General features: G+C 40.4%; 1 protein-coding gene across 8 annotated transcripts in view; it reads left to right on the top strand.

Moving 5' to 3' along the window:
* CAB39L (calcium binding protein 39 like) overlaps nt 1-12,737 on the top strand; it is a 68,148-nt gene that overhangs the window by 48,667 nt on the left and 6,744 nt on the right. For all 8 annotated transcript variants that reach the window (XM_027790738.2, XM_027790737.2, XM_055801711.1 and 5 more), the window contains 4 exons: nt 3,812-3,980; nt 7,513-7,572; nt 9,135-9,200; nt 9,879-10,022. In XM_027790738.2, the coding sequence (XP_027646539.1) occupies nt 3,812-3,980; nt 7,513-7,572; nt 9,135-9,200; nt 9,879-10,022 (439 nt within the window). The remainder of the gene's footprint in view (nt 1-3,811; nt 3,981-7,512; nt 7,573-9,134; nt 9,201-9,878; nt 10,023-12,737) is intronic.

The raw sequence follows: 12,737 nt of genomic DNA, 5'->3' as shown, positions 1-12,737 counted from the left end.
TTTCATACGTAGATACAATATTTTTCTTCCCTTTTCTCTGTCTTTGCTTTTTTGATTTTTCACTCATTTTGTTTTTGCACATTGTGCATGTTATCGCTACCATATGTCTAGGCTTTATTTAAAGCTAAAAATTATTTTTGGATCATGTCCCAGGTATTCTTTGGCATCTGTAATAACCAAGAATATTAAGACAAGGGTAAAGATTTAATTTTATGCATATGTACTGCTGACAGACATTTTACTATAGGTGACCTGAGCCAATGGATGTATTTAAATGTGTTTTTTTGGAGATTCCTGCTGCGTGCGGCAGCGTGTCCATGTAAGTTTGGTCCTCAGGCTCCCTGTTCTTGATTTCTTGATTTCTTGGCTATCTCTCCACAGCACTGCACTGTATCAGAATTGCCATTTCTGGAGTTTTTTGTTAGAAAGCGCTGTTGAATTCATCAGCAGTAGTCCAGAAGACAGCCCTGTTGGTTTCTGAGCAGCTACTGCAGAACAGCATAATGATGTCAAATGCAATGCTGCCTTACCTGCCTGTGTCCTGCTGCTGACATTGTCTAAAAATGATACTTAAAATATGTGTCTACAGCAAAGGGAGGCACCTTTACTGAATACGTTACTGAAGCCCTGAATATTGCTTGCAGCGTGCAGCACTTGTCTGCAGTCAGCTGTGAGACTGTGGAACGTGTGCTTCATGTTAGACACCACCACTTCAAAACATGATTTAAGGACACATTTTCATAGTTATTTAATGCTAAATTAAATACGTGAAATCAAAATCTGCCTAAAGGAAAATGGATTTGGCTGGCTTTTACCATTCCGTGTTTGTTTTATGACATTATCTGGAGGGAAAATGAAAAAAAAAAAAAAAAATATCTGCCATGTATAAAAAGAAAGAGTCCAGGACTATTGTGAAGGCTTGTCATTGTTTCACTTGTATTGGATGCAAGATTTCCTCTGCCCCCTGACAGTCAGTTCCCAACAGCATCAACAAAAGGTTGCTTTTTCGTTGCATAACGTGAGCTCTCTTGAGTGGGAAGGATCCTGAATCAGGGCTCCCGCCCAGTGTTTCCTGCCTAATACTCCAGCGGCACTGCCAGCTTGAGATAACTGTTCTTAGCTTCTAGGCTTCGTTTTGCTTGTTGGCTACTTCCTTCCAGCTTCTCAGCTTCAGAAAAACATACAGCACATACTTCACTACTTCTTTTTTTTTTTTTTTCTTTTTTTTTTTTTTTTGGTAGGTTAATTGACCTTCGTGGTGCCTGAGGACTTGCTTTAATAGGATCTTATTTTGTGTGTGTGTGCAGGCTTTGTGTACGAGCGGGATTTCAGATGAATGCAATGTTTGGTATATATAGAGTGCTGGATATATTTGGGCCAATTTTTTTCTTTGGTGTCAGCATATTGCATTAGTCCAGAAATAACTCTGGTTCTTTATAATTTAAATTCTTTTCCCTCTAGTACAGTGACTGTAGGGGACTTGAAGTTTGTGCCACTTGTTTCTCACAAGTGACAAATTTCTAAGGTCTTTTGTGAGTTTATATCATGCCACATGCTGTTTCTGATGTACTCGGTCACTGCCCTGACCTGTTTTGTAATGACCTCCTCATATCGCAGTGCAGTTAAAGCTTTAATGGTATGTTGGCTGAAGTTGCAGAATTCCTTTTGAGTTTATCCAAGGATAAACTCAAGCTATGGAAGTTAGTGTAAGATCAGATCAGAATATAACTGTTTGCCAAGACTGTGTCTCCCAGGCTCGATGCCTTCCTAGTGTCCTGCCTGCTCTCCTTGTACCATCTTCTGCACTAGCCATGCAAGTATGATTCATTTTGCACTGAGATGCATCCCTGCCCTCAGTCTTCCCTCTTTCAGCCTTCACAATAAGCGTTTTGAAATATGTCAAGTCCATTATTTCATATTCTGGTTGCCCCCAGTAGTCAGTACGTGGGGGTTTCTTTAGGCTGTAAGCTTATCTAACAGAGAAGAACTCAGTATTTTTTTTTTCTGCTGCGGGAATACGTCAGCGTAGAGCACTAATTGCTCATTAAAAGCGATTTTGAAAGACATTTCTGTCATTCCTGCCTGGTGGCTTTGCATTTAAGTGTGGGTGCAGAGAACATGCCGGTTATGACTGGGCAGCCTGTAAACTTCTTCCAGGCATATTCTAGGAGCCTGAACCAGCTTCCCTCACTGATGTGACCAGCCAGAGGTCCATAACCCACTTCCAAATAATGGAGCATTTGACTAAGAATGATTCTGTTGATACTTATGTTTTAAAAAGTTATTGTGCTGGAAACAATGTAATTTGCTTTTATTCCAACCAAAATACTCCTCAGCCAGCTAACTATTAAATATTTTCCTGGCTGCACTCCTATGAGCAATTCCGCCTCTTTTCCCCTGAAAATTAGTATTCCTGTTAATGGAGTTTAGGAGAGGTATGCCTCAGCAGGAAACATCAGTGAATTTCAGTTGTCTCAAGACTTATAAATTCATGCTTGCAAATGTTTCCCCAAAGGAAACAAATAGAGGCTTGAGTGCCTGCATTTCCTTGAGGGTGGGAAGTTTCATTTGCCTGTTTGGAATTGTAATTCATTTTTCATTAAGCCAACTATTGTTGACATCAGGTTGAAGTATGCGGCTCTGGTATGCTCACAAAACACTACCATTCTTTTAAATTGCAAGCTGGTGGTAAAATTGAGGGCCCACTCACAGCACAGATGGCATTTTGTGGTTTTCTTCTTTTTTTTTTTTTTTTTCTTCTCTTTTGGCCTAGTGATAGGAATTAATTGTGCAAAGAAAAATGATGCTGATAAGCTCTGGGTGATAATACACAGTTCTGATATAGTATAACCGGCTTATTGAAACAGAGCGTGCTTTCTGTTCCCTTGGATTTCATCGCTTCACATGACTGAAAATTGCTGGAAGAAGTTCATTTTAAGTCTTTCCTGACTGTTGGATTTCATCTTTTCTTTTTTTTTTTTTTTTCCTCTCTAAATTGTGTTTCTACCAGTTTTGTTTCAGATTAATTTCAGCTTTAAAGAAATCAAGACTTTATAGAAATAGAAAACGATCTGAATTGCCTCCCTTTTTCCTCCCTCTCCGAGATCGAGAAGCGTGCTGGCTTCTGGCTATTGCAATGCGTGTGCCATCACAGGGTTGTAACTTGAGGAATGAATATTTGTCTCCTGATCAAAATTGTGGCCTCTGCAGAGGAGGGATTGTGCAGAATTCCTCCTAAACTGCCAAAAAGATCTTCAGAGCTACAGAAAGCTTAATCCTGTGTAGGCTGCCTGGATAGACTTTTTCTACCATCCTCATTAGACATTAATATTCTAGAGCGACTTTCTCTAGAAGAGGAGTGGGAGGTGATGGATGGTCATGAGATGTTAATATTTTTCTTGGATAAACTGAGGAGCTCAGAATTAAATCTGAAAAGGGAGATTGTTATATTGTATGGGCTTTGCTTTCTCCTAAATCTAAATGGGTAAAGGAGCTCTGTTAAACATCAAGCCCTCCCCATAGTCTTTCCGCGGAGATGAGTGTAATGCACACTTAGGCTGAGTGTTTTGGCTTGGGAAGACACAGGATTGCAGTGGAAAACGCTGGCAGCCTTATTTGTGTATCTGCACCTTAGCTGTGGGCTGGGATCCTGAAGCTGGGTACAGTGCTGTGGCTAGGAGCTTTCTCTGTGTGTTATGTCCCCTCTAGCACACACATTCCCCATGTTAAAAAGTTCCCCGTTGCTAGAAAAGTGCCAGTTTATCTTTGTTCTTCTATGTTGTGATCTTTTCTGTTTCTTTTCATTCTTCAGATATGAAACCCCAAATATTGCCTTACGCTGTGGAATTATGCTGAGAGAGTGTATCCGGCATGAACCCTTGGCCAAAATCATACTTTTTTCAGAACAGTTCAGAGACTTTTTTAAATATGTGGAAATGTCAACATTTGATATAGCTTCTGATGCCTTTGCTACATTCAAGGTAAATTATTTATATAAAGTGCATCATAGTGTTGTGTCAAAAATGGTCCTTTATCAGTAGTCATCACTAAATGTTGTGTTGCCTTTAAACTAGGTGGCTTTTTTATTGTTCAGTAAAGGACATAATTAATCCTTGGTCTGATTGTAACAGGATTTACAACAGTGGTCAAGTCTGCAAAGAATCTTTAATTCAATACAGATTTACATTTCAGTAATGTTCTTCATCTTGATAACCCAAGGTCTTTTATGCAACCATTTAAAACTCAAATTAATCACATTACATACAGCTCTTGTAAAATGCATACCCTTTTTCTCTCCCTGTTTTCCCCTGCAGAAAAACCACTACCCATCATGACCACAACCAGAATAGAAGCAATCGTTTAAAACTCACTTTTGAAATCCTTGTAATTTTTGCTGTCCCTTCTGAATTCAGCAGTCAGATTTGGATTAATGTCATGCTCGCTGCTTATTTTACAATTTATTCATATGCTTACTTTTGTGACTCATGGTTCAGTGTAAGGACCGCAATGCTACAAGCTAAGTAGGTGGAAGCACTGCGTAGACTCTGTACAGAGTCTGTGTTGTATTAAAAATGAAGTTGGGTGAAGCCTGCCAGATTTCTTGGAGTTTGTATGCGACCGTTCCCTTTACCACAAGGTGCTAGTATAGTCTTTGAGCAAAATTTGGTGCCTATGAGCTTAATGTACAGGGAAGGTAATTAATTTCTGAGAAATAATTTAAGAAAGCTGGGAAAAATTCCTTTCAGGTAAAGACTCTTCTAAATATAAACATAACTCCTTTTTTTTCTCTTTTTTTCCTCTCATTGTTTCTTGCTGTCATAGAAAGGCATTGTTTATTCTTTTGTCTCAAAGCTAATTAGAAACATTTAGATAGACCATAGGAATAGCTGTAAGGAATGTTAAGAATTCATCTCAGCGATTCAACACATACTGAAACCTGGCCTGGTTTTACTAACCTACTGAATGGGGTAAAGATTTGCACATTGGAGCAGTGTTGCATTCTTCAGTACTGAGTTGAGCAGGATTACCAATTCAAACTACCCATTAATCAATAGCAGCATCTTTCAATTGTTTTAAGTTGTGCTGTCATGGTGTTCATTCGGTAAATGTTATGAAAGTGGAAGTAGTACAGAAACACAGACAAGTACAGTGTGGGACTGTATAAGAATGCAACATAACAGATATTTAAATCTTCTGTCTCTGGCATTTTACCCTGTGCTCAGAAGAGTATTTGTCTCTGGTCAGAAAAAGTGCTCCTGGACTCTGTTCCTACTTTGACAGAAGAGATTAGCATCTTTTCCCCAGGTCCTGCTTTGAGCATGACAGCAGAATGTGTTGTTGGTGATGGACAGTCTTCACCCCAAACAGGAGGCAGGATGGGGACAAGGGTCAGTTAAGCTGTGGCAAGGACCACAGACTGCTGCAGCTCTCCCCCAAAGAAAAGAGATTGATGTTTGTGGATCTACATCTGTGGAACTTAACTTCTGTCCCCTGTGAACCAAGTATATTTTTAGCAGGATTTAAAAATAGAATTCTACATCCTTACATGCACTGGAAAGAAAGGGGTATGAGGAGTTCATCCTCAGACATAGGACAGAATTCACCTTTTAAAATGCAGGGGGAAAGTCCATAAACTGCATTTTTATTTTTATTTTTTAAATTGCCTCTTAGCATGGTCAGTTCTCAAAATAAACCAGCAGCTCGTCTCATCTCCTATTATTTCTGTTACTCTGAATAGCTGGCATAGAAAGTAGTGACGTGGAAGCAATTGAATCATGAAATATGGAGCTACCTGATTTCTAATACTGTAAAAATAGCGCTATGATTACTTGCTGGCTGGATTACTGAACTCACGTTTTCAGTTCTGTTGCCCCCATGTTGGGTTTGTAGCGTTGCCACCAGGGTGTCTGGTTCAGAGCTGAAAGCCTTGAACAGTCTATGCACCACAGGAGGGCTTAATTAAATGTGCATTAAAGTCTGAGGATATTTATAGTACAGAAGTATTGGAATTTTTGATGATCTGGAGATGTACTACTTAATTAAATTCAGCCAGGTGCACTGAAGAGAGGAAACAGGGCTGTTAAAAATGCAGAGGAAAATGGCTTGTATTTGGAGATATAGTTGGCTATGGAGGGTACAGGCAGCAGATGGAAAGAGTCCTGATAATATTGCTGCTCCGTGCTCTTTTGTGATTTTCTGTGAAAAACTCATTTTGGATTATATTCCATTTGTGCCCCCTATTGAAAAATGTTGTACTTGCCTCCTAAGTGCCCTGTGTAAAAGCTTGTGAATCATGTTTGTTGCACTCAGCCTTTTAAACTGCTATCATGGCAATCCTGCTAAATAAAGGAATGTATTAAAAATATGTACTGGATTTTACAGCGCTCTGCTTTCCTCTTATAACTGATGGTAAAAATAAGTTAAAGGATTAGTATCTAAAGGATTTCTTTTCTTTGTGATGCTGTAGAGGATGTGTCTGTGCATCTGCTTCAGCTACTCATCAGCTTCAGTCTCTGACTGGGTAGGAAAACCAAGGAAAAGATAATGAAAAAGATAGCAGAATCTGATTCACCAAAAAAATACCAACATGAATGGACTTCATCAGGCTTTTATTGTGATCAATGTTATGTATCAAAAGAGGCAGTAAGATAAAAATTAAACTTAAATGCCTCAAACTGCCCACTTCATTTCATAGCTATTCATCTAGTAAAGAGACTTGATTTTTCCTGGAACTGAACATTTGCATTTCTGTCGCTGAGTTCTAGCATGCCCATTCGATGAGAGAGGTTGCTTTAATTTAACTTTGAATTAGTTGGCCTTTTAGCATAGGAGGCATCCCAGCTGGCATTCTAGAAGGTCTGCTACTGCTTCTGTCCCTGAGCCCACCCTGGGCAGAAAAAGAGCTGAGAAGGGATTCATCCCTCCTACCTGAGACCCCTTTCTGGGGAGGGAGTGGCTGTGGAGGGAGCCTGGATGGCTAGCTTAGATTGGTGCCTAACTTTCAAGCTTTAAATAAATAAATAAATAAATGTATATATACAGTGGTTGAATTTGAGTCTTCCTTGTTGTATTCTTGGAGATGAGCCATAGCAGTTGATCGAGCTTAGCATCATTTCCAGCTGTGGGGTAGCAGGTAAACCACATTTGGCTTTGTGACCACAGTTGATTCCTCCATAAAGGGTTAATTTCCTTTCTTCCTTTCCCCTACCCCAGTTTATTGTAAGTACTGTGCACTATGACCACTAACCATGAAAAAAAGTGGGAGGGAAAAGGAATATAAGGAGTATTAGAATAGTTTTGTATCGATTCTGTTAGCATTAACTGAGTTCTCCTTAAAATCCTACTAAACACATAATGCAGCATTGTTTTTAAATGCTTTCTATCTATAGAAATAATGTTGTAAATACCTTCTAAAAGATGGCCTGGTCAAAAAAATACTCAAATGCATTTGAGAATCATGGGACAATCAAATAAGCACACTTTCTCAGGTAACCTTTTTCTCTTCTTCTCCAGGACCTGTTAACACGACACAAATTGTTGGTAGCAGAATTTCTGGAACAAAATTATGATGTGGTAAGTATAAACGCTAGAATATATATTTTTTTTAATTTGTTTGTGCTTAGCTGGGAAAAGTGCACTTTCAATAGCAGAGGATTTCATCCTCCACATAAAATGATCACACAGGACTGCACAACTAGGCATTGCTTTTACTAAAGTAGAATCCCCACAAGGCATTTGAAGTACAGGTACCCCCTCTGCACACACCTGGGGATACGTGCCAAGGTGTCAGGAGAACTCCTAGTTTAAAAGCAAGTTCTGTTCCTCTCTGTGTGCATTGTATCTCGTATGTGAGTGGAACTGCAGACTTTGTATGTAAATAGATTGTGGGGAAACAGAGTGCACATTTTTTAAACAGTTTTACGGTATTCCAGCACTGATAGACCTGAAATGGCCCATATATAATACTTTGGGACAGAGGGGAAGAGTTACTAGATGAAATTTTAGCATTACAGGAAATCTCATGTACCTGACTGGGGGACTGAGGTGTGAGTATACCTCTTACCACGCTAAGGCAATTAGATCCTTGGTTAGCTGCCATTTTTCACTTTGATTTTTTGGCTCAGTTTTGAACCAAATGTGGGTCAAAAAATCCATTGGAATCAACTGAAATTAGTCTAATTCCATGATCCCTATTAGTCCACAGGTTATGTTCTCATGTCACCTGACGTATTCTTTATTTCATTGCCAAAGTAAAAAGGCCAAAGACTATTTCTTTTATTGTAGTTACCAAGATGGTTAAATAAAGATCAGGCTTATTATTACTGGGTCACAAATGCAGCTTAACTGGAGCAAAATTAGTGTCTCTGCTAATCTTTTCTTTTAATACTGAAGTACTGCACAGGAACAGTCCTCATGCTACATTTATTTAATATTTAAATTTTTGAAGTATGAATTCTGGAAGTGAGCATTTTTTTAGGTGATTCATGGATAGCAGTGTTGGGTTTTTTTGCTAGTTTGGTAGATGGTCTGCCCATAGCCTTCTTGCTCAGTCTCCTTTAACTACAAGGTTCCCTTGGCCCGATCCTGCAAAAGCCAGCCTGTGCTCAGCTCCTAGTGACCCTCGCTGGGCAAACAACTTTAACAAGCAAGGGTGCTGAAGGCAGGTGAGGTGGCACCTCACAAAAGGAGCTTTTGATATATGCCAGTATGGGGTGCACCGTCACCAGTTTGGGGTATTGCATGAAATTGCACAGCGAGTCATGACCGTGAGATACGAGTGAGTCGATGTCACGTGCTGGACCCACGTGTCCTGGCGGCAGATCCACCCTCCCGTAAGAGAAGGCTGCACAGGCACTGGCTTACTTCTGTCCTAGTTGGCTCACACCAGCTCCTGCTATGTCCTGTCCATATGTGGTATTCCCCTCTGCAGTCTTTTGAAGAGGAGTCTTCCTGGGCATTAATTCACTGCATGGTAACCAGCCAAGGAAAACGGGCCGTGAGCTGGGCCTGGCATTGCAGTGAAGGGTTAGAGGGTGGCACTGCTGTGGCCTCTGCTGCTCCTCTGGGGTGGTAAGGACCAGGACGTAGAAGGATGGACATGAATTGGATGCATTTTTGTTTTCTTGTTGCTCTAGATCTTTGAGGATTATGAAAAGCTCCTTCATTCTGAGAATTATGTAACAAAGAGACAGTCTCTGAAGGTAAAGTCTCTCGGCACTTCTCTTCTACATTTGAACTCCACATTGTGCAGAATATCAAGAGGCATGTGTGGCAATGAAGCAGACACGTACTTTCTAACAAAAAAGAAATAAGTGCTTGGGATGCTCTTCTTACAACGCACAAGAGCTCACTGTGTCTTTTCTTTCCTGGATCTCTGGTGAAGCACTGGGCTGTCTCTCTGAAACAAACACTATCATTTTCCTCTGACCGCAAATCTGTACTTTGGTTCAGAACGTAGATTAAAATGAACTTGAGAGTAATGTGATAGTCTCGGTTTGTCTGGTGCTGCTTGCCACTACAGCACCAAGTCTGACATGACCTGTAGATGGGACTGGATAGGTGTGTTAATGTGACATCCAAATAAAATGAAGGTGTCTTTGTGGGACAGAAGAACTGCACTTGCTTCTGTCCTAAATGACTCACACCAGCTCCTATTACACCCAGCCCATATGTGGGATCCCTCTCTGTAGTATTTAGAAGATGAGCATTACTGGGCATAAAGTAACTGACTGCATGATAACAAGTCTAGTTACCTTTTTTTAAAGGTAGTGACACTGAAACCTCTTAGGCAAGCATTAAATTATGTTGCTGCTTTCTTTGCATTCAAAAATCTTGTGGTAAACTGAAAAAACTGGGTTTGTTTGTTATTGTGCCTGTAGCTGCTGGGTGAATTGATTCTGGACCGACACAACTTTGCCATCATGACAAAATACATAAGCAAACCAGAAAATCTGAAGCTGATGATGAACTTGCTGCGAGATAAAAGCCCCAACATTCAGTTTGAAGCATTCCACGTGTTCAAGGTGAGCTAGTATGAACTGTAGAGGTGGCAAACTCTCTCTTCTTCTCATAAAAATGTCTTTCAAGGCGGGCAAGAAAAAGCCCAGAAAACTAAGGCCGAGGTAGGGGTTTACTACAGTCACTTCCAGCATTAGAGGATGTCTTAATTGAAAACTTTTCTATCAATCAGCCTCTGAATTCTATTTGTCTTCCTTCAGGTGAGATCTAAAGCATCATCATTTTGGCTTGGGCTGAGGGTAGTCAGTCAAGTAGCAATGAGGCGGATGCTACAGGTAACAAAATACACAGCTTCTAGGCAGTATCCAGGGTACCTTCCCCAAACTCTTAGGTCATTTTACCATGTGATTCTGGGTAAAGAGATGAAAAAAAAAAAGTCTTAAAACTCTACATTAAGACTAAAAGTAGATGGTGCTGGCACTGTGCATCAGTGCAAACACAATTTGCTTTTAAAAGCATTAAAAAGGTTTGGTAAATCTGATCTTGAAATAAACTTAATCCGTCCTTTTGCAGTGATCATTAATGCAGTCTTAAACAATTACCAGACCCAGCCAGTGTCCCATTTTTCATGATGACTAATGTTAATAAGTGAAAAGTTTACCATTTTGCTATCAAAAAAGTTCTTTGCTCTGGGACAGAGGGATTGTTATTATGTAAAACTGCCTTTAGTTGGGAATGAACACATTAGTTTCAAACTATGTAAATAGAGTTAATGGTTTTCAGAAGAGGAACATTGAGCCTGTAAGGATATCCTTCCCCAAGATGGTTAAGAAAGATACCAGATCACACCAAAAGGCATGCAACTGGAAAAAAGTTACATCACCCTCCACAAATTCAGGGTGACTTGTTGAGCTTTGTACTTCTGCCATTTCTAATTTGGAAAAAAGCTTTCAGATCTTCAGTGTGGAGGCTTAGAGGATGTGTAGTTTCTCCAAAAAGCTTTTTGTTTCATAAAAACCCCAAACCTTCAAGAAGGATTAAAAAAAAAAAAAAAATCCCTTCCTGAAATAAGTAGCTTGGTAAGCTGCTCTCTTGCTGACTTCCTCTGTAGTCAGCTGAACCACTGTAAGTAACTTGTACTCCTCCTCCTTATCAGGAGGCATGTGGCTACAAGATAAGCGAGCAGTCAAGCTCCCAACACTTGCAGCCTTTGAGATGTCTGTGGAGGGAAGGGATCAGAAGACTGGCTCTCTTAGCTGCTCTGAATAAATGCCAGATTTTTGTGTATGAAACACATGAGTTGCTGTTCCTGAATTAATGATAAGCATTGCCCAGGCCTTGGCAACAGCTGATTTCATTTATTTTAAGGGACATTTGAAAGGATTTGGAATAACTTGAAAGGATTCCAGTGTGCAACCATGTCATGCATTGCTGTCGCTCCCATTCTACCTTCCCATTCCTCCCTTCCTTTCCTTTTCCAGTACTTTGTGTCCCGTTCCCAGTTAAGAGTGGAGATATTGTAGGCTCAGCCTTGCTTGACCACTTGCAATTGCTACCACGTGGACATAATGTTGAGGCCTTGGGGTGCCCAGCAAAACAGGGTGTGGGGGTAACATTCTGTCTCTTCAGTTCAAAGGGCCAGACTCTGTCCTCAGGTACTAACTTGCATGGGACGCTGTTGTTTTTTTCCAGTGGTACCAGTCAGCAGCATTTAAGAGGTGCCATGGCATTCCTCATGCTACCTCATATGCATAGTGATCGTTTTGGGGAAATTGCAGACCCAGAGCAGAACCTGATCAGCTGGAAATTGCTCATTTATAACCACAGCAGCACACTAGAGTAACTCTAGAAGTGCAGCAGAGCTTCCCCTTTAGGTCCTCACTGAGGATCTGGGTTAGCTGGATGTAGAAGCATTTAGCTTCCCTGTGGGCAGAGACAATTGCATTGTGAGTTAGCTTTGTGGAGTGGGTCAGAGAAGATTGTTTTCCGATTTCACTTCTTAAATTGAATTCTAATTTCTTGAGAAATACCAAAGGAAATCCTTAAATATTTAAGAGAATGGGCAAAAATACTACTGACTGGTTGTGCCTGGTTCTGCAGCGTCCCTGTCTCCTGTTTCTGGGTTGGTGTCCCTCAGCCTGGTTCTCTTGTCAGCTGTAATAATTCCATGCTAATGTAACTGGGAGAGGAATCTTGCCGGCCGCTTTTAATCTCATAAATTTCAAACTGTGCCTGCATTTTTAAACTATGCTTGCAAAATACCTGTGCAGTCCTGGTTGAAATTACAGTAGACTGACCACAGTGATTTGAAATCAAAGGTCTGCTGAGAAGTGGATACTTGGGGCTCTGTCTGAGCTGCCAAAAGATTTGGGTTTAAATTACCTGATTTAGATGTTTCACCAGTTAGACACAGTGGAAATGAAAAAGTGCTTGTTTTGCAAGCATTCAGATTCCAGCACTCCCATGCCCCAGCTGACCCCCAAAAAAGCCTGTGACTCTTACTTCCCTGCGGCCATTTTTGATTATTGAAGATTCAACACTAGAATCTAGACTAGATAATTAGAATGATAGAGATGAAACACTAGAGATGAAAATGGTAAGCACCTCTAGTGCAAAAATATTTTGCAGTAGCACACCATGGCTGAAAACGACAGTACCCCTTAAAGCTCTGAGAACATTTCACTCATCCAGGATGCTTTGGGTGGGAAATTGAAAACAGAGCACCCACATGGAGTGTTTCCTTCCATCCTCTATTTGAGGAGTTGCTTGATCTTTCTCCT

This window comes from Falco peregrinus, chromosome 4, assembly GCF_023634155.1.
Source record: "Falco peregrinus isolate bFalPer1 chromosome 4, bFalPer1.pri, whole genome shotgun sequence".
Classification (NCBI taxonomy): domain Eukaryota; kingdom Metazoa; phylum Chordata; class Aves; order Falconiformes; family Falconidae; genus Falco; species Falco peregrinus.
Note: the sequence above shows the minus strand (reverse complement) of the source record. Positions and strands in the feature narration are given on the sequence as shown.